General features: G+C 43.7%; 2 protein-coding genes and 1 long non-coding RNA gene across 8 annotated transcripts in view; 2 read left to right on the forward strand and 1 right to left on the reverse strand.

The window, feature by feature from the left end:
* SUSD4 (sushi domain containing 4) overlaps positions 1-6,490 on the forward strand; it is a 43,643-nt gene extending 37,153 nt beyond the window's left edge. Inside the window, exons 5-8 of the mRNA XM_021393266.1 lie at positions 2,418-2,609; positions 3,108-3,252; positions 5,038-5,420; positions 6,312-6,490. Of these exons, the coding sequence (XP_021248941.1) occupies positions 2,418-2,609; positions 3,108-3,252; positions 5,038-5,420; positions 6,312-6,340 (749 nt within the window). The 3' untranslated portion in view covers positions 6,341-6,490. The remainder of the gene's footprint in view (positions 1-2,417; positions 2,610-3,107; positions 3,253-5,037; positions 5,421-6,311) is intronic.
* On the reverse strand, positions 2,730-24,120 carry LOC110397219. The gene is made up of 4 exons (XR_002437630.1): positions 23,963-24,120; positions 6,446-6,545; positions 5,530-5,672; positions 2,730-4,691 (listed from the first exon to the last, which is right to left on the reverse strand). It is a non-coding gene; the product is annotated as an uncharacterized LOC110397219 (long non-coding RNA).
* Positions 8,344-24,411, forward strand: part of TLR5 (toll like receptor 5) — a 33,574-nt gene continuing 17,506 nt past the window's right edge. For 3 of the 6 annotated variants that reach the window (XM_021393262.1, XM_021393257.1, XM_021393258.1), the window contains exon 1: positions 23,963-24,408. In XM_021393262.1, coding sequence (XP_021248937.1) covers positions 24,026-24,408 — 383 coding nt within the window. In that variant the 5' untranslated portion in view covers positions 23,963-24,025. Of the gene's footprint in view, positions 18,739-23,962; positions 24,409-24,411 lie in introns of those variants that run through there. The other 3 variants (XM_021393260.1, XM_021393261.1, XM_021393259.1) reach the window with 3 other exon arrangements.

Genomic DNA, 24,411 nt, shown 5'->3' on the forward strand with positions numbered 1-24,411 from the left:
GGTGATGAGGGAGAACTCATGTGACTGACAAACCCAGATCCTAACATCCTAGCTGTCAGAACGAAGCCTTGCTTCCACTGAGCTTAAATCCTTCATTGGTTGGACTAGATGATCTTAGTGGTCTTTCCCAACCGTAATGATTCTATGCTATGATTTTTTGAAGCCCATTCCTTTGCAGCCACTATTGTAAGAGTGTTTAACGCAAGAGCTGTTGGGATGTGCAACCATTTATAACCTTACTCCAACTCACAACAAACATAGTACAGCACTTAAATGTTTACAGACATTTTTGGGCAGCGCCAGTACATGATCGTTTCCCTTGAAACGGGGAGGGTGTCAGTGGGAGGGGTGGCACCTGTTTTTAGCACTGGGGACATATCCTACGCTAAGAGTGATGCTTTTATTCTCAGGTTTTCTAAAGCACGTCTCCATTTGTAAACAGACTGACAGCTCCACATATGGGCTGTACCCACAGTGCATTGTTTTTAATCTGACTGGAAAATATGTCATTCCTGAGCTGGGAGGCCAGCACTGAGGATTTTATTCTTATTTTTTTAATTCAGAAGGCTGCTTTGGCCCTTAATGACATTAAGAGGTTCGGGGTTTGGTGTGTCAGGAAAGGCAGCAGGTGCATGGCTGGAGAGCAGGAATTTGTTTACCAGAGCGGTTGCCCCCTGTGATAAGACGTGCTCTACTTTCCCTGTAGCTCAGAGGGTTGTGTGCATCCACACGTCTCCTGCCGCCTGTCGTAGTTTGCCAAAACTCAGTTGCAAAGAAGTTTAAATTGCTGTCTTTGTCCTCATGCTGTAAATGTAGATATTAAAAAATATACGAGGTTTCCTCATGGTAGGCCAAAATTGTTGCTTTCACTGATATTGTTTTCTTTGTGATAGAGGAATAATCACTGATACGGACAAAGGTGCTTTTCTACTATTTCAGACATACACCTTTGCCCTATTCTTAAGAAAATTATTTTCAGTCTTGAGTTGACCTCTCAGTAAACCCCTCCTATTTCTCGTGGACCTGGAGACTTTGGAAAGTATGCAGACTATGGGGGATGTGAATTTTTATGTGAATTACTTGCTCTGATTTCAAGTTATTACTGAGCCTTGCCAGTGAAAATGCAAACAAAACCACGTCTCCAGGGGATGGGGAACAGACACGGCTGCACATTGTAATCAGCTTCTCTTGAAGATTCATTTAATATCTTGTGTATTTTTTTATGAAATACATTATTCATGTAACAAGGCTCGTGGAGAGAAGCAGCTGCATTGTAATTTCTGGGTAGATTCTTCTTCAGAGATATGGCATTTTCATTCTTGAAATCAACGCAGTAGGGCTGGGCTGTGTGAGGGAGGCACGAGGCAGAGGGGTGGGCAGCCTGCAGATGGGGCCCCGATCCCATTCGTTACTGCCTCCCAAGGGAAATAAAACAATCTGGTTAGCTGAATTAAGCCCTCTCCGATCAGCGTGTGGCCATTTTAGACATCATTACACCTATTTTCCTTTGTGTTAGGAACAATACATAAGGAAATAATAATCAGCTACTATTTTTTCAGTAAATAAGTTTCCTCTCTTATAAAAGCACTGCCTGCAAGCTGCTTTACAGCCGCTGCATCCTAGAGACTGCTCCTTCAGCTCTGTTGAATTAATCTCCCAGCAATGTGAGAGGGCATTTCTTCCTGTTTCGGGATCTACAATAAAAGTTCACATGTTTATGTTGTAATTCGGTCTTATTTACATAACCTCCTGTACACCACTGTACTTAATTAACACAGGCTTAGCCTCTGTACTATTCAGTGCCTCACCGCAGCAGCAATCCCACTTGAATCACTGGGGCCGCTCAGAGATAACAAAGCACAAACAGCGCTGGTGCAGTCTTAGTCCAGTGAAATAAAATTGCACCGGCACAACTGTAATTGCTTCAACAGTGTCGTGTGCCGTGCATCTCTTCCAGCACTGCTGATGGCAAATTTATTTATAAAAGTGAATATTTCAGAATGTAATTAGTGTGTGCAATCAGTCAATTGTGCTAATGGAAAAAAAATAAGTAAGATCTTACAGTTGAATTTGGGATGATTCAAAGGAAAGGGGTTGTCTTTATTCTGACGGCCCCCCTCCATCCCCTTGTAGCCATTCTACAGGCATGCATGGCCCTTTCTCTCTTCCTCCTCTCACCCAGAGGCTGGAGGGCTTCACCATCTTTAATGTCTTTAAGCAAACAGACAGCAGAGCTTTCTGGTGTAAGTGTAAGCCAAAAGCTCCCATGCTGCTGCAGGATGTGTGTGCATCCATCCATTGCTGCCACGCAGATGTACCCACCCACAGGGCAGGGAGCATGGAGTGGGTTTTGAGGCACACTGGTCAGTTGCTGTGGTTAACTTCTTTCTCCTCTTCTCTCTATTTGTTTGCCCAAGTTTGCCCGCTACCTCCAATGGTGAGCCATGGAGACTACATCTGCCACCCGCGGCCTTGCGAGCGCTACAACCACGGGACAGTGGTGGAGTTCTACTGTGACCCCGGCTACACCCTCACCAACGACTACAAATACATCACCTGCCAGTATGGAGAGTGGTTCCCCTCCTACCAAGTCTACTGTGTCAAAACAGGTAAGGGAGCAGCAGTGGCATTGCCTCTGTCCTCCTGTAGCCCACCTTCTTCAAAGCAAATCAGGAGGTCGGTCATGTCTGGTGAAATGCATTGTTTCATGCTTAAGTGACAAACATTGATTTAAGGTGCCATTAAATGCAGCATATTTTATTTCCTGAGTGATCCTAAACCATTTCAATACTTAGCTCTTCAAATGTATTTTTGAATGTTGATATTTTAATACGTATATAAGCTAAATCTATGGTTGCACACATAAAAATAACATCAAGAGGAAAAACAAGGTCTGGCCCCAGTGACAGCTTGCTGTTAAGGCTGCTTTGGTATCTGGGATTAGATTAATGGGTGTAAATTTGATTCATGTATACGTATGTGCATATAAAACAGGCATATAAGAAATCTCTCATCCCAACTGGCCCTTCTGAATATTGTTGAATTAATATAAAATAGCAACAGTAATGATCAAGCACAACTGTGGTATTATTGTCATTTTGTTGCAGAACAAACCTGGCCAAATACACAGGAGACCCTCCTGACTACATGGAAAATAGTGGCATTTACTGCTACCAGTGTTTTATTAGTACTTCTACTGGTCATTTTAGCCAGAATGTTCCAGACCAAATTTAAGACACACTTCCTTCCAAGGTTTGTACTGTTTTCTTTAATTATTTTATTATGTTATTTTATTATTATTTTGTTTTATTAAGATTGAGGCCCTCAATTCCATTTCCACACTCTCATCTACCTGCAGAGACCAGCACCCCTGGAACTGCAGAACTTTCTGTAACTAAGATAAAAAGCAAAGTTTGCCAGACTCATTTTGGGAGCAATTACAGCTCTGCTAACTACTGAGAATTCCTGATTCTGCATGTAAAAAAGTTGACAGTCACATAAAAATTGACTGCAAAAATAGTTTAAAATACTCAATTTTGGGTGCAGGGGGGCTTTAATTTTTTAAGTTCTGTAGATTTAGTAATGTAAATTTTACGGAAGAGGGTTGCTTTTTTTTTCCTGTGGACAAAATTAAATTTAAAGTTTGCTTTCCCCTCATAAGCATCTCCTACATCTTCCTTTACTTCCATAAAATACTATGAGCATTTGTCATTGAGCATTTGTCACAGCACTCATCAAGAGACAGGTGGGTAGGTGGTATTATTATTATCATACCACTGGAAAAACAAAGACAGGTGTGCTGAAGTTTAGGCAGAGCTAGTGCTGTATCTACATGTAGATCCGCTCTGAGGCTTCAGTCTGTGCTCAGTTTGCTATGGGCCTTGACTGGGTTACTCCTTCTCTTTCTTCTGTCTTTATTCTACCATGTACCTAGGGGAGAGGTAAAAAGCTGTATATTACTAAATATGTCCTCAGGCGAATGGAGGAGAATGAAATTAGCGATCTTACTGTTAAGTGTATGTACGTGAAAATATATGGATTATTTGGCAAGGTGGGCCTCAATTCCCAGAGACTTTTCTGTCCCAAAGGTACCTGGGACCAACTCATTTCTGCTGAGTCTCTATTGTGATTTAATTGACTACAAAACAGATACTTCAGGATTTACCATACCTTCCCAACATAATATAAATGTTTGTTTTTAAAGGAAACCAGCCTAATGCTGGCTAAATGCCTTTGTCCTTTGAAAGCAAGAACTGAAGGAGACCAATATCTGGCAACCAAAACCCTGCCATCCCATAACAGCCTGTTTACATATGCTGCAATAACTTCTTTTCTCTAGCCCACATCTTTCCAGGGGTTCAGACACTTGTGACTGCTGAGCAACATCTGTGATCTCATATCCATGATACCTGCTGTGCATGGTACAGCAAATGGCGCTCCTTATCTCCTCCAAGCACCTGTTTTCCTTCCCTTCTCTAAACTGTGCTTCACATTACTTGTTTCATTTATCCGATTGTAACGGATACCACCTGACTGTCAGTCTGAACAGATTTTTGCAGACCTGTGACGCAGACGTTTCTGGGAATGTTAATGGCCCTGTAGCATCAATTTGTGCTGTTAGGAAGTGTTGTGTTTCCTTATGTTCAGTAGTTGCTCCAAGATGCTTCAGAAATCCAGTATATAAAGGAGGTCTGTAAGAAAGAAGGAGACAAACTCTTTAGCAGGGTCTGTTGTGATAGGACAAGGGGAAATTGTTTCAAACTAAAAGAGGAGAGATTTAGACTGGATATAAGGAAGAAGGTTTTCACAGTCAGGGTGGTGAGGCACTGGCACCGGTTGCCCAGATCAGTGGTGGGTGCCCCATCTCTGGAGACACTCAGAGTCAGGCTGGATGGGGTCCGAGCACCTGATCTATCTGCGGATGTCCCTGTTCATTGCAGGGAGTTGGACCAGATGGCCTTTAAGGGTCCCTTCCAACTTAAACGATTCTATGAAATGCTCTGGCTCTCTGTGATCATTTCCCTGTGTTTGACATAGAGGCAACCAGGAGGGCTCTGTGGGTGACCCCGACTTCGTGGTAGTGGATGGTGTTCCTGTCATGCTGCCTTCCTACGATGAAGCTGTAAGCAGCAGCCTGAGTGCTCTGGCACCTGGATACTCGGCCACAGCAGACCAGGGGCATATTTTGCAGACAGAAGATCAAAGTCCTCCTGCTTATCCTGGCCCCAGGATTACAGACATGCTGCCAAGTGAATTTGAGAGCTGTGAGAGTCAGTCAGGCTCCTCTGAACTGCTCCAAAGCTTGTACTCTCCCCCGGCGTGCCAAGCAGCAGCGCTTGCTGGCTCAGATCAAACTGATGTGTCCCGGAGCACTGCCGGGGAGGCTGTGTCCACGAGCCCGCGGGTTGATATTACAGATGGTGAGTCTCACGTGGGTGCCAAATGTGAGTCCATAGATGTTTGCTTGTACAGACAGAGCAACAATAAAGCCAGCTGAGCTGCTTTTTACTTTCACCGTGTACTTCATACCCAGTCAGAGTTTGCAGCCTTCATTGACAAACTCATGATGTCAGCATGTATGACAAACTTTTCAGTCCAAGGCATGTGCGTATTTACATATACTTCATGTTCTTATGCTGTGACTCCCATGTCCATACTCACAGGACAGGACCCTGTATTAGAAGGGAGATCATCATATATTATTGTCTGCATTTAAATCATGAGCATGCATTGATACAATTTCATTTAGTTCTAACAGAGCCTTCTCAGCTTGTTAAAGAAACTAGATAGCTTTCCTTAGAGACATTTGAAAGAAGTGTGGGTAAAGATCGCAGTGGAAGAAGTCTCCCGCACCATAGGGTTGGGGCTGACTTTTAATGGCATTACAAGTGGGAGAGGACAGCTGGAAGGAGGTGGGAGGAATGATGATGATGACAGTAAGGCTCTGCCTACTCTGAATGCCAATTCCTTGTTAAATGTAGTAGAAAGGATGTTTGTACTTAGGTTTGGTTGGCCTAACTTGTTTTAGAAAACATGGATAGTCTTAGTAGGTTAATCTGAGCAACCTGATCTGGTGTAGGTGTCCCTGTTCATTGCAGGGGAATTGGACTGGATGACCTTTAAGGGTTCCTTCCAAATCAAACAGTTCTATGAGTCTGTGATTTTCATATAGAGTATGGAATTGGAGACACTGTATGTATTGTTCAGATTTTTGCATTTATATTTTTTCAGAGTTACTAATAGTACTACTCTGAAAAAATCTAAAGGGAAGTCCCAGTTAGTAATCAATACCATTTCTCTTTTTCCTCTAGAGATTCCTTTGATGGAAGAAGATCCTTAGCCTGCATGGAGACATGTCATCATCACATTGCACTGTTGGGTGACATGAATCCTGAGCACTTAAGAGATAGAAAGGACTGTCTGTGGATCTGGGGAGGGTACTTACCAATCTTCCACATGATGATGTCACCAGATTGCGTGTACATCTTAATCCACAGTGGAGATAACAGCATCAGCGCTCAGAACAGCAATTTTATGAATGAATCCTGGGGATTTGATGAGAGGAGATGTAGAAAAAGAACTGTGGCTTTTTAGAAATGAAATGTATATCTGCATCGCAGAAAGTCATATGGTTCTGTAGAAATACTGTTGGATTTTGATACTAACTGCCTCACAGAAGCATGTCAAAGTATGTAAATTTGCTTATAAAGACTGCTTTAAATGATCTATGGACCTCTAGTTTATGAAGAATCCTTTCAAGTATATAAAAAAACAAAAAACCAGCTAGTCCTGAAACACACACACACACAAGAGGAAAGATCCTCTTTGATTTTCCTATGTTAATCAGAAAGCTTATGGTTTGGTTGTTGGTGATTTTGTTTCAGACTATGTCTGCAGAAAATACAGCAGAAATGATGGGATTCATATGTACTTTGATGTATGATAGCAAATATATATAAATATATATATATTTAAAACTCTTAAAGAGAAAGAAAAGGAAAGACTCCAGGTCACATAATGACCTGGAGATTTTTTTTTAAAGGTAAGACAGAATTTATATAATATACAATAATCAAGGTAAAGTATCAATATTTGTATTTATGCAAGACTTCTGTGACTACATTGCATTTGATAAATCCTGCTATCATATGAAAGACCTAGAAAGTGTTAAAATTATGAAATATTTGCTTAAGAAACGTTGAACTGCCATGTTTCAACCTTTCCTAAGCTTTGACAAATACATACACTGGAGTAATCTACAGTCATAGCCCAGAGCACTGCCTTGTCCCTGTGCGCTGCGGTGGTATTCTGAGCCATTATTGTAGAATACTTTAAAAAAAAAAATAAAGCTCAGTTTCAGTTCTTTTGACTTAACAGACTGTGTCTAGTTGGCCTTTTTTTCCCCTTCCTCGCTTCTTTCACCAGCTCCCACTTGAAAGATGGGATGATGGGATGACAGAAGAACCCCCGCTCTATAGCATTCTATATCCATTATCTAGTTCCAATTGGACAGAATGGTTTTATTTACGCAGAGCACATTAAATGGGTGCAGCAATGGCACAGCTTATGTAGATGTTATTGTTGGCTTTCCTCTCTTCTGCATGCAATGCCAGAGGATTGTGCTAAAGACTGTAGGAATAGTTCACCCTTGTGGTATCACAGGCTATTCGTTATTTGTCAGGAAAATTCCTGGCTGCTTCATGTGCTTCTTGAAAGCTGAGCGAATTTCCCACCTTATTTATGATATTGCGCAAATGAAACATATGTTAAACTGGCAGTGTTTTAAGGAAGAACTCACCATATGTTAATGGTGGAGGTTGCCATTGTGGGCTTATCCAAAGCAAAGGAAAAAATGAGACCAAGTTCTGATTTTTATATTCAAAGTAAGCCTCTGATATCTCTATTGCTTTAAGTAGAGGATCGCTACAAGTTGCTCTATTTTTTTTTATGATTGTTTAGTTATTTATTTACATTGTGGTAGCATTTACTGACCCCACTGATGAGTCAGGGCAGTGGTACGATAGATTTGCAGCTAACATTCAAGAAAGTGTTTATGAGCACCCTGTCAGCAATGCTATATGGCAGTAAGAAGCTAATGGAGACAAAAAAAAAAAAAAAAAAACAGAACAGTGTGCAGTAGAGAGGCAATTATTAGTATAATCTCAATTATTCCACAGTATTGTTGGTGAGATCATTTTGAATTATATTACTTTCATGTCTCGTACCTTCTTCAAGAAAAAAATCTTGAAGGCACAGGAGCAGTCCATTCTAGTGCACCGAAAGCCAAGCTGGTGGGGGAGAAGACCAGCCTGGATGAACAGAGAGCTTCTTCAGGAACTTGGGAAGAAAAAAGAGAGTTTATGAACTCTGAAGAAAGGAGTAGGCAACTCAGGAGGGCTATAGAGCTGTTGTCAAGCTGTGCAGGCAAAAAAATAGAAGGACCAAAGCCCAACTGGAGCTCAGTTTGGCTAGTGCAGTAAAAGACAATTTTAAAAATGCTTTTCTGAATAGAACAACAGCAAAAGGAGTATTAAGGATAATCTCCATCCTTTATTGAGTGTGAGAGGAAACGCAGTGATGAAAGGTAAGGATAAGGCTGAGGTACTTAATGCCTTTTTTGCCTCAGTCTTTAGCAGTAAGACCAATTGTTCTCAGGGTGCCCAGCCTTCTGCATTGGAAGATGATGAAAGGGTATTAGGTGAAGCACCTGGAGTCCAGCAGGAAACTGACCTCCTACATCATTTGAACATTCATAAGTCTGTGGGGCCAGATGGGATTCTGTTAGTGGTACTGAAGGAGCTGGCAAAACGCTCATCAAGTCACTTTCTGCCATTTACCAGCAGACCTGGCTAACTGAGGAGGCCCCAGTTGATTGGAGGTTAGTGAACATGTATTACAGGACAGTGTTACCTCAGTAGTAGGGAATGTCATGGAGCAGATCATCCTGAATGTCATCACACCATACAATAGGGACAGTCAAGTGATCTGAAGCAGCCAGTATGGGTTTATGAATGGCAGGTTCTGCCTGACTAACCTGATCTCCTTCTATGACAAGGTAGCCCATTTAGTAGGTGAGGGAAAGGCTGTGGATGTTGTCTCCCTGCATTTCAGTAAAGCATTTGATACCATTTCCCACAGTATTCTCCTGGAGAAACTGGCTGCTTGTGGCTTGGACAGGTATACAGATCACTGGGTAAAGAACTGGCTGGATGGGTGGGCTCAGAGGGTCACTGTGAATGGAGATCAGTCCAGCTGTCAGACAGTCAGGAGGGGCATTCCTCAAGGCTCAGTACTGGGGCTGGTTTAATATATTTATCAGTGAACTGGATGAGAGGATTGAGTGCACACCCTAACGAGTTCACAGATTATACCAAGTTAGGTGGGATTGTTTGTCTGCTTGAGGGCAGGAAGGTTTTCAAGAGGGATCTGGGTAGGCTGGATAGAGGAACCACATACAATTGTAAGGCATTCAACAAGGGTAAGTGCTGAGTGCTGCACCTGGGGCAGCCTTGGGGAAAGTTGCCTAGTAGAAAAGGACCTGAGGGTGCTGGTTGACAGCAGGCTCAACATAAGCCAACAGTGTGCCCAGCTGGCCAAGAAAGCCAATGGCATCGTGGCTTGTAGCAGAAATAGTGTGGCTAGCAGAAGCAGGGAGGTGATCATCCCCCTGTACTCAGTCCTAGTGAGACCACATCTCGAATGTTATGTTCAGCTTTGGGCCCCCTCTTACAAGAAGGGTATTGAGTTACTCGAGTTTGTGCAGAGAAAAGCAATGAAGCTGGTGAAGGGACTAGAAATTAAAACACATGAGGAGCAAGTGAGGGAACTGGAATTGTTTAGTCCGGAGAAGAGGAGGTTGTGGGAAGACCTCATCTCTCTCTACAACTGCCTGAAAGGAGACTGCTGTGAGGTGGGTGTCATTCTTTTTTCTCTGGTGAAAAGTGATAGGATGTGAGGAAATGGGCTCAAGTTGTACCAGGAGAGTTTAGATTGCATACTGGGAAGGATTTCTTCACAGAGAGGGTGGTCAAGCACTGGATCGGGCTGCCCCAGGCAGTGGTGGAATCCCCATCACTGGAGGGATTTAAGAGGCATGTGGCTGTAGCACCTAAGGACATGGTCAGCTTGGTGGTTGGATTTGGTGATCTTGAAGATCTTTTCTAACCTAGATGATTCAGTGATTCTACATATTGCACATTATCTTCTATTCTTGCTACATAAGATCTGCAATTTTTTCAGGTGAAATTTTCTCAGTTGCCACCATATCTGTCAGGTATTAGTACTTCCTTTGCCACCTCCCTTCTTTTTAGGTCCCATGCTTTCCAGAAGTATTTCCACAATCAGCTGAAGTTCCTCATTGTCACACCAGCAAACAAGCTGAGGGTGCTGTAACACCAGCCTTGAAGTACCTTGCAAGCCTGTGGTCAGTTGAGTGATTTTTCTTTCATAATGTCATTGAAAAGTATTGAACTTACTATAGGTGCTCTGCAAAACATTAAGAAATCTGCCTTGGCTGGTCTTTGAACAGTTTGCAAAATTTCATTCTTTATGAAATTTTTAGACTTCTACTCATTAATTTCTGTTATGAAAGCTTCTGAAACTGTACAGATTTACGCTGCTGTGTGCATTGTATTGCAGCCATTCTGCTAAGGAGGTCAGACAGAGTAGCTCAATAAATTTAAGTTTGTGGCTTATTAGACCATTGTTATTTTAAAAAGTGCAGAATTGCACCTCCACTAGAAAACACTGATGTACTGATATTGCTTGACAATCCTCTGATAGCTATGTACTAAATATAATCTGCAAAGGTGAAAAAGAGGTTTTTACTCTTTGCTTATAGGTCTCCCTGAAAGAGTATTATGGGGAGAATACTCGTGTGATTTGAGTTCAGAGGTTTTTCACGCTTGAATATTCAGGAAAGAACAGAAGACTGTTTCTGCTTTTCTTTTGCATTGGGCTGAAATTGTCAGGAAAAGCTCTGCTGGCCCCTGGATCTGCACTCGCACCCCAACGTGTGAGCTGGTTCCCTGGGCTGAGGGAAGCAGTTGCCCCCCAGCCCTGGCCAGAGAGCTCGGGTCACCGCGAGCTCCGAGCCAGAGCTTCTGGAAGGTGGATGTTTTTGGGGCCCTTAGGGGCTGGAGAGCTGCAAAGATCGTGACAGTATGTTCCCTGTGCAAATGAAGCCAGATGGGAGGAGTGCATCTCATGCAGATCATGAGCTGTTTTCACTTGAGCTGTCTGGATGTGAATAAAAAACAAACCCGGGGAAACCTTTGTTGGTGAGGGGAGAAGCAGCACGTTAGTGAAGACAGACAACCCATGTGCTGTCAGCAGAGGGAGGAGAGGGTACGTACTGAGAACTCCAGGAAAGAAAAACAAGAACTGGCTTTGGCATGCTGTTTCTAAAAATGAAAGAGGAGGAGGAGGAAAAAGTGAGCAACATGCCAGCCTTCAACAGCAGCTTACAAACAAGGGCTTGACCTGCAGTGCACTGGGGGAAGGGTGGGGATCCGAGGTCTAGCAGCAGCTCTGCAGGGAGTGAATCACAACCTGAGCATGAGTCAACAGGACCTGGCTGTTGTGAAAATGTTAAATGTCAATATGAGGATGTTTACACAGAGCCGTAACTTCTAAAATGCATGAAGCGATCCTTCAGCTCCACTCAGCCCTACTCAGGCCTCAGTGAGAGTGCTGTGTCAAATGTTGAGCAATTTTTTTTTTTTTCCCTCTTCTAGGAAAATGTGAAGTGGCTGGAGGGAAGCCAAGCAGAGAGAATCAACAACTACTGGAAAAGCCTGTGCTCACAGGTCACATTTTAGATCATGTAGTGCTGAGTGTAAACAACAGATGACCTGAGGGGACAGAGAATTTTGGTTTTCTGTAAGAGGCATATTTTGAGAAGGGAAGCATCCACATAAATAGGACAAATATAATAGGCTTAGCTGCAGCAGAAACTGGGGTTAGATATTCGGATAAACCTTCTTGCCTTAGGGATGGTCACAGGCAGGAGGAGATGGTCTGAGGAAGCTGCCATAAAGCTCTGTTGTGAGGGATTTTTTTAGAACATTTCAGATAAACAGGGGCTGACTGCATACCAAACTGATGGTGTTGGGCAAACCGGTCAGCATTTATTAAAGCCAGAAATATTCTCTATTCCACCAAAATAAGCTTTTCATGTAGCGTGTGCTGAACTCCAGTGAAATCCTGTGAAGTAAGCCCTGTTGCATTACAGTGACATTGATTTCAGAACTTTGTTCTGTGACAAATCCAAATACGGGATTTTCTGGGTTTTGGGTCTATCTTAGGCAGCCAAATGAATGCAGCCCCTCTAATACTCCCTGTGCATTAGGCGAAGTAAATCCTCTCTAGGCAATTATCTGAAGACACCTATTGAGTTCAAGGGAAAACAGCAGCTCAGGTGCTGGAATGCAGAAACCATTGTCATGTTTATGCAAAACTTCCTTCCTAGGCCACAAAAACTGCTTGTTCCTGTCTGCGCAGTGCTGCAGCTGTTGACGCAGTGTATCAGCTGTCAGATGAGGAGCCGCACAGATGAAAGACGCACGTCTCCAGCTCCTGTCCTTGGGCTCCCAGGGATCCTTGGGAGCAGGAAGAACTAGAAAGTAAGTGAACATCTGCCCCAAACCCAGCATCAAGTCCCCTTGTCAAGAGCATTTCCCTTCCCTTCAGTGCAATTTGCCACGAGGTTGCACTACGGCGGGGAGAGGCCCTGCTTTGCTGTCACTGTCCCATGTCAGGACGTGCAGCCACACAGAAAAAAAAAACCAGACAAATCCCAACCAGAAACTTGGAGGAGGAAGAAAGGCTGCTTACATTTTAATAATGTCCAGGGTGTTATGTGAACAAGTTCCCAATGTTCTCTGGGAAGAACAGAGGGGGCTGTTAGGTTAATGTAAATGGTTCAAAATAGAGTCAAGCAACAGAGAGGAAAGACATGCTTCCTTGTCTGGGGGGGGTCAGCAGCCTCTTTTGCAAGCTTCTGCTTGCAAAATGCTCCTCTGCTCCCCAGGCATGACATGCTCTTTTTTTGTGGGCCGTATTTTCCATTTTACTGTTTCCTCTCTGCTCATCTTTTGACTGTCCTTCTCTTTTTTTCTAACTGACATGCTCCCGTTTCACCCTGCCGTCTTGGTCATGCTGGGATGTGAAACAAGTTGCTTAATTGCAGCGCAGTACCCAGCAGGCAACATCCGATCCCTCCGAAGAGGTTGCTCATATTTGCCTTCCTCATTTACACTCTCAGCAGAGAGGACAAGAAGGGACACAGCGTTCCTCACTCTGCTGACAAATGGCGCGTGGAAGTCGTTAGGGTGGGATGCTGAGGGAAGCCCGCATCACTGTGTGCGTGATGGATCTGTCTGCTGAGGTCCCGAGATTGTCAGCTCACTTTCACTGGCCCTGAATTCACAGGTGCAGGTGAATGCTCCTCCACAAGCATACAGCCAAAGGCTTTTGAAGAATTAGCTAATATTTTAGGGAGGGGGTTCAGTGTTAGAGATGTTAAATGTACCCTCTTTTCCAAAACTAGTGAGCCCATAGCTTCAGAAAACAGGCACTGTCAACCCAGTTTGGGGGGCACAGAGTGCACAGCCAGGCACTTCATCTGCCTGCTTTCCGGTGCTCCAGTATGGATTTGTTATCCTTGGGATAATTGCTAGAACTAAACAGCTGCCAGTTGCTAAGCTGTCAGGTTCATGTCTTTTTTTTTTTTTAAATACCTAATTAGGCTAGATTTATTTTTAATGCGCCTTATTACCATCAGCATCTGACTTCCATCTATCCACTGCTGTGTACAGGCTGCTGTTGCCAAAGCAAGTGTCTTCCAGCAGCTACCTCAGCCCCCCGCCACTGTCCCTCCCTGCGGGAGATGGCACTTGCTGCTGCCGTCCCTCCTATTAATTCCACAACAGCCCGTGCTGTTTGCCTGCCTCATTTGGTGCTCTAGAGCTAATGACTGCACAACCAGTTGTTCTTTCTTTTGTAACCATTACCATAGCTGTCTGTTGTTGATAACTCAGGGTTAATTACTTACTATAAAGCTTTGCAGAACAATTTAGCTTAGCTGAGCCTGTTCATTGACGAAGACTATAAATGTCTGCAGTCTGTCTCTGATATAGATGTTACTGAAGATTGGTATAATTGGCTTTCACTGGAGTGCTGCAGCAAACAGGATGGTTAGCCTAGTGCCACAGTCAGATGCCCAGTGTGTTTTGTACAACCACTGCACCAGGTTTGCTTATGTATGCATTCACATTGCAGAGTATGTGTAGCTCCAGTACAGCTCCAGGAGCACTGAAGCCAGGCACTAACAGGACATTGTGGCAGCTGTAAAAAGTCCAGCATTTTAATTGAGCTTATAGTCCCGCACTGACCAGTCACACATGCATCTTATTGGAGATAGACATAGCTACTAAAAGATTTAGGTGATAAAGGCTGAAGGAGCTGGCTTGTTCAGCCTGGAGAAGAGAAGGCTCTGGAGACTTCACTGCGGCCTTCCAGTACTTGAAGGGAGCTTATGAGCAGGAGGGGTGACTGACTTTTTATGTGGTGTGATAGTGATAGGGCAAGGGGGAATGGCTTTAAACTAATAGAGGGGAAGTTTAGATTAGATGTTAGGAAGAAATTCTTTACTCGGAGGGTGGTGAGGCCCTGGCACAGCTGCCCAGAAAAGTTGTGGTGCCCCATCCCTGGAGGTGCCCAGGTCAGATTGGATGGGGCCCTGGGCAGCCTGGTCTGGTGGGGGGCAGCCCTGCCCACTGGTGGGGGTTGAGGCTGGATGATATGTAAGATCCCTTCCAACCTGAGCCATTCTGTGATTCTATGATAATGTTCTCTCTGTTTTATGGAAAATGTGGGGAAAGAATTGCCTAAAGCCACCTCTCTGATGCTGCCTCTCCAGTTAGCTGAACTGAGGCTATGCTGTATTCATGTAAGCCTTCACATCGCGGTGCTGTGCAACAGGTCATCAATAGTCTTCAGCAGCTCCAGGCGCTGACAGCTGCTCACTGGGAAAGGACAGCTTCATTACACCACGCAGGACCCTGAGGCTTCAGTGATTTCAATGAAAACAAAGCCACTACCCTCTGAGGCACCTTTTAAATTCAGCAAAGCGTCGTCTTCATCTTCAGATGTCAAAGTATCCTAAATATAAAGATATACAAAGTATATCTTTGTATGAAGTTTTGAGTGAGAAAGTGATTAATTGTTCTCTGACCTTCAGTTTCTTCATTTAGACTGTGTCACCAAACCATATTTTATGTCACTAGGAGATAGCAGATGTAAATCAAAGATCTGCCTGCTCTAGAATAGCTAACAAGGGAGGAAATGACATCCATCCGTTAACACGGACAGATTTTCTTGAGAAGATTTTCTGCCTTCCAAACCTGGTTTTAAAATGTGATTTCATACTCGCAGGTCTCGTCTTGGTTTCCAGCAGGAGGGGCACTGCCAAAGTTTGCAGTTCTGGCAAGAACAACAACCTGACACTGTTTCATCGTATAATTGCTTTTTCTTCTCGCAATATGATTTTAAACTAAAAACTAGTTTAAAAATATATATATATATATAAATGTAGATTTTAAATATCTTAGGCAGGAAAGGTCAGGGCCATCCTTTCCCAAGAAATGAAATGTTTCTGCCACAGTTTATGGCAGAATGGGCCTCCCCATGCATCACTGCTTCATAATTTCTTTTCCTTGTTTTCTTGTGTTAGATTTTTTAATCAGCATTGTACTATCAGCTCATTGTATACACATATTCCTTGGTTGTATGAGGCAGGAGCATTTTCAACACTGGTTCCAAAGGGAGTGCCACTGAAAACTAAGTGAATCAAACAAATTTTAAAAATAATTTCAAAAGTCAAGTTTAGGATTAGCCATGTTGTCATGTTGGCCCTGCACGTTCATTTTTCCACTCCGATTAACTGTGCCCTTGAGAATTAGTGAATCTACAGTAAGGCAGGCAAATTTCATGTTCAAAGTTAGGAACCTGGGAGAAAAAATCAGCACAGAAACCCACAACGTATCAGCCTCTGATTGTGTTGAAATCTCAATGTGAGATGTGTTTTTAAGTGCTTTGCTGGAAAGAAGCAGCCTCAGCCATGTAAGTACATATTTAAACACAGTAGAAAAGAATTGTTTACTGAATGAGAAAGGCATGCACCCCAGGGCGCTGCTCAGAGAGTTGTGTGTAATAACACAAACTGAAAAACAAAGTTTGAAAAGACCTTTGGTATTTGACTGGTATTTTTCTGTTTTGCAGAGTGAAGAGAGTGGTTTGTACTTTAAAAGGAGAATGAGCTAAGGCTTTAGTTGGAGAAAGAAATGAAGAACAAGTCTGTGGAGAACAGTGAGTATATGCTGAAAATGTATGGGGGAACTGCTGCCAAGCAGAGTGACAGATTTTAAATTCCAAATGTGGATGTAGATAGAGATGCCAAACACAACTGTGATTCCAAGAAGAAAGTTGGAAAGAAAAAGCACAAATCTGTGGTAACTGGGAAATACTCTACTTGAGAATTCTCCATCAGTGTGATCATGGAGAATTGTGGGCTGTAATTCTGTGCACATCCGTACTGGGCCTTGACCCATGCAGCTCCATCAGTGCAGAGAACCCAAACCAGGAAAGTTTTGATCATCTTTTTCAGGTTCAAAAGGAATGGGTGAGGTGTGAAGTGACAGTGTGGTGACAAACAGGCCCTTCCTGCTCCCCATTCTCTCCATCCTTCCACCTGCTGCCTCTGCTCACTCAGCCTGGCCTTGAAGCAGCCTCACATGGCGTGACAGCACTGCAGGCAAGCCAGCTGGAAATCCAACAGTACCGCAAGCATGAAACACAAAATTGTCTCAAATATACAGTAAAGGAAAGGAAAAAAACAGCAACCTTTGTGGTTACTTAAAACAGCAAGCCATTTTGTGATTTCTGAGGTGATGGTTGCTTTACAAGCAGTGAGTCATAGCCTCCTCAGCCTCTCTCATTTCCCTAGGCAGCACTTTCCACGGCAGGAACAGGTGTAGATAAGAGCAGTATTTTGGGGCTTTGGCCGATAGCACAAAATAAGCAGAAACTGCTGTCACATCAAAGCAGATGATAGGAAAAATCCAAGAAGAGGTCATACAAATGTGAAAAACACTTCCTCTCAGACAGACTGGACTCTCAGGTGTGGATGAAGTCAGAAGTGATGGCACATCTACTGAGCTACCTCCCACTCTAAGCTCTTTCTCCATATACTCCTGGAAAACAACCTGTTGTCAGCATGAAAGCAGCTTGCTTAGGATGGGCCCTGTGTGTGAAGGAATGAGGGGAAGCAGGTCTACAACAGGGACCCCAGAAAAGGACGTCACCTGCTGCGGGACAGCAGGCTGAGTGGTGGCTGGTCAATCTGCAGGGAGGGCTGTGGTGCCACCGTGGCAGGTCCTGCCATTGGTACTTGGCACTGGTGTAGCCTCACTTCAAGTGCTGTGTTGTCTTGGGCCCCACAGTATAAGAAAGACATGGAGGCCATGGAGTGTATCCAGAGAAGGGCAATGAAGCTAGTGAGAGGTCTGGAGCACAAGTTTTATGGGGAGTGGCTGAAGGAACTGGGATTGTTCAGTCTGGAGAAGAGGAGGCTCAGGGGAGACCTTATTGCTCTCTACAACTGCCTGAAAGGAGGTTGTGGTGAGGTGATGGTTGCCTTTTCCCCCAGGTAACAGCGATAGGACAAGAGGCTGATGGTTTAATGGCCAAAGTTGCACCAGCAGAGCTTCAGGTTGGACATTAGAAAACATTTCTTCTCAGAAAGAGTGGTGAGGCACTGGCACAGGCTGCCCAGGGAGGTGTTCAAGAACCGTGGAGATGTGGCACTGAGGGACATGGGTTAGTGGGCGTGGTGAGGGTGGGCTGACAGTTGGACTAGATGATCTTGGTCTTTTCCAACTTAAATGATTCTATAATTCTGTTCTATGATTCTACGAGCTGCACGTCCACCGGGGCTGTCACCCAGCCAGGGAACAGTTGCAAAAGCATTGTTTCCCTTGCCACACGCGATGTTTGCCAGATGAAGTAACATGCTGGAAGGTCATGTGCAAATGTACGTGTGCCAGGTTTTATTCCTGAACACACAGGAGCCCATCCTTCTTCTTGAATCTGAGTAGATCACTTGCTCTTGGTTCTTAGTAGAAATGTGAGCTAGTATCAAGACATCAGATAATTATTCTGATGCTTGCAGACGTCGTTCCATGTGAAACAAACGTTTTGGACCTTTTCTCTAGGATATGATGCACTTTGCTAATAAAGCGCTTTGGACATCCTGGAAAGAATAACATTCCTGGAACTGCAAAAAGTGATTTGCTGTGCTTTTTCTTTTGCTCACCTGTCATTTTCACATTCGGAGACGTGGTCAGAACGAAGCAACGAGGGATCCCCATTGAATATGCTGCTGTTAAATGACAGATGTCTTGAATGCAAGAGGAGGCACAAGGCTGTCTTGGAGGTGCTGACTTTTGAATCCCAGTTGCACACAGAAACTTGGCATATTGTCAGCATGTTCAATTTTCAATTTCACGGGACATTTCTTTTGGTGTTACCAGTGGATTTTGTTTTACCTTCATGTCTCCTTTTTGTTAACACTGCAGGAATTACTTCTTGGGTCTCTCTCTCTCTTTAGCAGCTGTCTTACCTGATACCACTGTGTGATTCCTGGGGCATTTCTGTGAGCAGGGACCTGAGCTTGTACAGGTATGTGCACGTGTACACTCACATACAAATGCTGGGTAATTGAGCAACACAGAAGCCAGCGCAGACCAGTTTACTGCAGTCCAGCATTCAGCTCAGGTCAGCTTTTGTTTTGCAGAATAGGGGGAACAAGATAACGCCTGGCTGGCAGGTGTTGAGTGAATGAAGGTCTGCTCTGCATGGCCACAGGGGGGAAGGAAGTTGCAGCTCTGTCTGTCTGGCCCAGCAGTAGTGCCCAGAACTGGGGTGTGCCCCGTACAGGTGTGGAATTAAGAGTCTGGGGCTGCACAGTCTGCAGGCCAGACCCTGCAGCTTTAACCATGGGAGCACATTTGTCTCTTACAACCAACCATTTGTACCTAAATTGTACCAGAATTGTACCTAAAACACTGTCCTTTGGTGTATTTTTGCCTTATTTTTCAGAATTCAAAGCAAGGTAAGTATAGCACTAAGCTGTTTTACCAAGATCTGACCACGCTAATTCCAACAGATGGAACTTCAGTCTAATAATCGTCTTCCATTTTAAAGCAAGTGTTAAAATGATGATATTGGAATTTTTAAGCTAAAGTGTAGTATGTTGAGTTATTCTAACATCAAGACTGGTAGAGCGCTTTCATAAATTGATCAAACTTTGCTGATCTTTCCTTTCTTTGCTCACATTAACATAATCCTATTTCTAATTGAACTCAGTGGTAGCCAAGGCTATAAAAGCATGAGTGCAAAGACTGCCTCTCTGAAGCCTTCAAGCTCAGTAAGAATGGAGCTCACTGACACACATCTAGCTCAAAATTGATGCTCCTGCAGCAGACAAATATCACTTGTAGAGCCTCATTTTAGATCCTTCTATATGCACAAAGGGAGAATAATTAACTTTCAACAGGTAGGAACATATCTTGTCTTATTCTATCCATTCTGTGGACAAACTGTTGAGTTCACTGCTTTGATAAAACCTTTCTAAGACACAAGTAATTCTCCACTCAACAGCCCACAGCTTGACTTTTTTTTTCAAAGCTGGATGTTTATTAAGATCCCAGATTTGTCTGTTTGTTGTGAAATCCAGGTGGGGAAAAAAAAGACAAATAATTTTTGATATTTCGCATGACAATTCTAACTGAGACTCAAGGTGAAGAGACCTAATCTCATTAGCTATGCAAGACATGTAAACGCATGTCTCCAGAAATAATGACTTCATTACAGTGTTGATCTTTTGTGGGTATAAGCCTGCTTTAGCGGAAAACTGGGAGCAATGATCATGTATTTCACCTGCTTATTGTACATTATAGGAGAGCCTGGAGGCACAATAAGAAATACATTTGGTAAGAGACTTACATACAAGAAATCAGTAATTTAATGCATTAATCACTAGAGTGCAGTTATAGGCCTTAATTTAGAAAGCATTAGTCATTTGCCATAGATAACCTTCTGCGGCTTAGAATTTCATAGCTTGAGTTCATTACAGCTGGCAAATGTCATTTGCACAAGCAGCACACGCAAGGGCCTGTTCTTTGGCTGGAAGCACATTTTTTCAGTATTAAATCCACTCCATTAAATACAAGGGAGAGCATGCATTTGGATCTTATTTCAGTAAAGATTATATCCTGGTTGCATTTTAAGGTGGCTTATAAAGATTGTAGATTATTAATATATTTTATGAGCAGACTGAAAATGGAGTGGTACACACTGGAAATGTTACAAGCACAACTATAGAAGACATCATAGCTGGTAATAAACTGTGGCAGTAAACACCCTATTAACCTGCTGAAGTCCTTAGCAAAATATGAAACAAATGACTGTTTGTTACAAAAACTGCTAACTCTTATGTTGGCCTTTTAGAACTGAACTTTCATATAAGATGTGTTCTTGAAATTACTAATATCCTTAAAATTAAGTGTATCAGTGTTTAAGTTCAAGAGGCTGGAAAAATTGAGGACGTGGTAAAATTCTGTGAGTAATTACCTGTAATTTTTGGTGCTTTGATGTGCATAGTAGAGAGAATATCTTTTCTCCTCCTTTTTTCCTAACCCTATACAGTGACTGGGCTCTCAGTCAGAGTTTAGCAGCGTCTATCTCAAGCTCAGTAGAACTGCGGGCAGTGGCACCTGCAGGTGAGCCTGCTTGCTGGGTATCGTGCTCACCACATGTATGTGACTTGCGTAAGGCAAAGGGGAGCTGGAAGCATGTCTCTTCTTTGCACAGACACAGTGGCAGGAAGACAACTTTTGTTTTAGTTTCCATCATTTCTTGCAAATGACAGAACAGCACGAGATGGTTGTGTAGGTGTTCTTTTTGTAATCAAAACACAACATGCTCTGCATCATTTGGAATTACACTACTTCCTCTGTGCAAGAAGGCATTTAAAGATGTCAGCACAGTTTTGTGAAAAATACGATGTGTATGTCAGTGGGATTATGAGGAAGAAACAGGCTGCTTATCTGACCACGGAGCTGTTTCTTTCCATTACATGAGCACAGGAGCCGAGTATATCGGCATCTTTGGTAGAGCTCTGTGATTTACACATTTTAAACTCAGAGGTTTTTAATAATTGAATGGAAAGGATTTAATCCAGAACCAAGATTTCACTTGTAATAATAACATGTGAGCATAGTTTAGAGAAATCAAACTCAATGCACCAAACTAAAAAAAGTTCTAGGTTGGACTTCCAACCAGAACTTGTCTAGAACTTTCACAAAAGCCATTCCTGTAATGGTGTGGTTAACAAGCAGCAGTGAATGCTGCATTACCCTGAGATGAGCTTCTGTGCTGAAACGTACAAAATATTTTAAATAAAAGATGCTCAAAAACAAAAGATATGAAAGGATTCCTGCTTCCGCGCTACTTTAGACACCTAAGAAGTTTTAATTCACAATCTGAAACCAGCTGTTACCTAAGCTTTCTCTGGGTTCTAGGCTTGCTTCAGTGACTTTAAAATAAAATATCTCAGCCTTTTATGTACGTGGATGAACAGCCAGAGGCCTATGTTAACAGGATGCATAAAAACACACAAAGAAAAAAAACACAACCCACAACACCTACATGTTTCCCACTTGCATCAGCTAGCTACAACAAAGGAATGGAAAGTGAAGTATCCACACAGGATACTTCCACAGGGTGAGATGTGTAAACTGGGGTCAAACATGTCTGAATTCTGTTGCTGAGTGTTACTGTCACCACCTGCAAAGAGATGCTGGAGAGACATGAGTCTTGCTACATTCTTACTGTCTTTTCCCATTTATTACAGCTGAGATCAATACTGGCTATATTCAGTACTTCAGATATCCAGTTCCATCTGTTCTATTACAAGAGAGAAAAGCAGAACCAGATGGAAAAGTAGTATTATATATTTGGGGTTAAATATCACAACCATTTCCTCAAGCTGCAAGTTTGCATGGAACAGACGCTTTTTAATAACCCAAGTGATCTGACAGAATTTTGTAGGACTTTTCCATAGCTGTTTTTTTTTTTTTGCTTCATCTGATTTCCTGTGTTCCATTTAAATGCACTATTCCAAATTTAGCACAGTTAATCTCTAGCTACACAAGTCCTGTTTTCTGTGGCCCTGGAACTATTCCTTCAGTGCCTGCATGTCTTGCAGTCTCTCTCCTGATTTAACACAAGTGGATCACAGGCAACCAAAGAGTTGTATAGATACCATTAAAATACATGTATGTACTGTTACTTGTAAGTACCTAAGTTAGAAGTGACAAAAATATCAGTAATTCACAGTACAAAAGCCAGATTAGCATGAAGACATGCACCTTGGTGCCATCTCTGGCCCAATCAATTCCACATAAAGCAGAAGAGCTTCAGCTGGAAAGAGAGAACTTCCCATTGAGATCTCCTCAAGATTTGGTGGGACATCAGGGACAGAAGCAGAGGTCAGATCTCAATACGAGAAAAGAGGCTCTGGAAGGAGTGATCTGGAGAAGTAGGAGAGGAGTGCTACAACTGCTGGGAGTTAGGATTAAGGGCTGCCTTAGGCAGTTGGTTCCAAAAGAGGTTTAGAGCTGTGCAGCTGCAACAGAGTTGAGACTCATTTAATGGGTGACTCTCAGGACATGACCCTCGCTCAGCTCTGCATCTCCAGCTGTCCAGATTAGTGATGCTTTGGTTAACACGGCATACTTTGTAGACCTAACATTTTAGGAAACTCTCCTATGTAATGTAACTGAATCCCCAACTCACAGCTGTGGATATGGCCAAGCAACAGAGTGTTAAAAAGTTATCTGGCCAATGCAAAAGCTCTCTTACAAACAGCGTCTATTTACAGAAGATGTCTTTAAGTACAAAAGAAAACAATAAATTAGTTAAAATTTTTAAATAAAAATTAGCTTGTCCTCATTTTTTAAATCCCTTTTCATTCCTGGATACTGTATTCTTCTTCAAGAATCACTGCACCAGGTAAATAAAATCAGTCTAACTACAGAACTATCATTCAACCTTAATTTATTGGGCCCCCAGCTCAAGAAAGATGTAGAGCTTTTGGAATGGGTCCAGAGAAGGCTACAAAGATGCTCAGAGGGCTGAAGCACCTCTCCTATGAAGACAGGCTGAAGGGGTGAGTCTTGTTCAGACCAGAGAAGACAGGGGTCCGTGGAGACCTCATTGCGGCCTTAAAGGGAGCTTACAAGCAGGAGAGGAATCAACTTTTTACATGGTCTGATAGTGATAGGACAAGAGGGAATGGCTTTAAAGTAATAGAGGGGAGAATTAGATTAGATGTGAGGAAGAAATTCTTTACTGAGAGGGCAGTGTGGCCCTGGCCAGGGTGAGAAGGGACAGAAATCACAGAATGGTTTGTGTTGGAAGAGACCTTTAAGATCATCTCGTTCCAATCCCCTGCTACAGGCAGGGACACCCACCACCAGACCAGGCTGCTCACAGCCCCATCCAGCCTGGCCTTGAACGCCTCCAGGGAGGGGGGAACCACGGCCTCTCTGGGCAACCCGATCCAGTGCCTCACCACCCTCACAGTAAAGAATTTCTTCTTGATATCTAGTCTAAATCTACCCTCTCCCAGTTTAAAGCCACTTCCCCTCATCCTCTTGCTGCATGCCCTTATAAGAAGTCCCTCCCCAGCTTTCCTGTAGGCCCCTTTAAGTACTGGAAGGCCACTATCAGGTCCCCCAGAGCCTTCTCCAGGGATGTGCCTGTAAGTATGAAAACTCAAGCACCAAGCAGCAAACACCATTCCTACATTGTTTAGACCGAGGTGAGTTGGTGGGATCACCTTATACAGATGACATTGCTCGTTGTGAAGAGGCCGGATGACCCTCTGGGCACCTAGCGGCTGATGGCAGCAAGTCAGACGGCATTTCCACCCTTGGAGCTCGCTTATCCGCCGGGGCTGAAGCACAGTTTAGCTGCCGCCGTGCCTGCTTCCCTCAGGTGTTCCACCGCACCCCAGCCTAGCCCAGCCCAGCCCTCCGCCGGGCGCACTCCGCAGCGGGGAGGCCGCCCCCTGGAGGCATTTCCTAACTGGTGCCGGGCGCCCGCAGCGGCCCGTCGTGCTCCGCGCAGGCTGATCTCCCCGAGAACGCCTTCCAGTCACAGCCAGCGTAACCCCGCACGGCCCCCCGCGGTGTGGGGGGGAGGTCAGCCGGGGCCGGTGACGGGCTTTCCCGGGAGGCGCGGCCCGGCCCTCCGTTTCTGCAGGGGGCTCTCGGGCCGGGGGAGGTG

Source organism: Numida meleagris, chromosome 3 (assembly GCF_002078875.1).
Source record: "Numida meleagris isolate 19003 breed g44 Domestic line chromosome 3, NumMel1.0, whole genome shotgun sequence".
In the NCBI taxonomy this organism is placed as follows: domain Eukaryota; kingdom Metazoa; phylum Chordata; class Aves; order Galliformes; family Numididae; genus Numida; species Numida meleagris.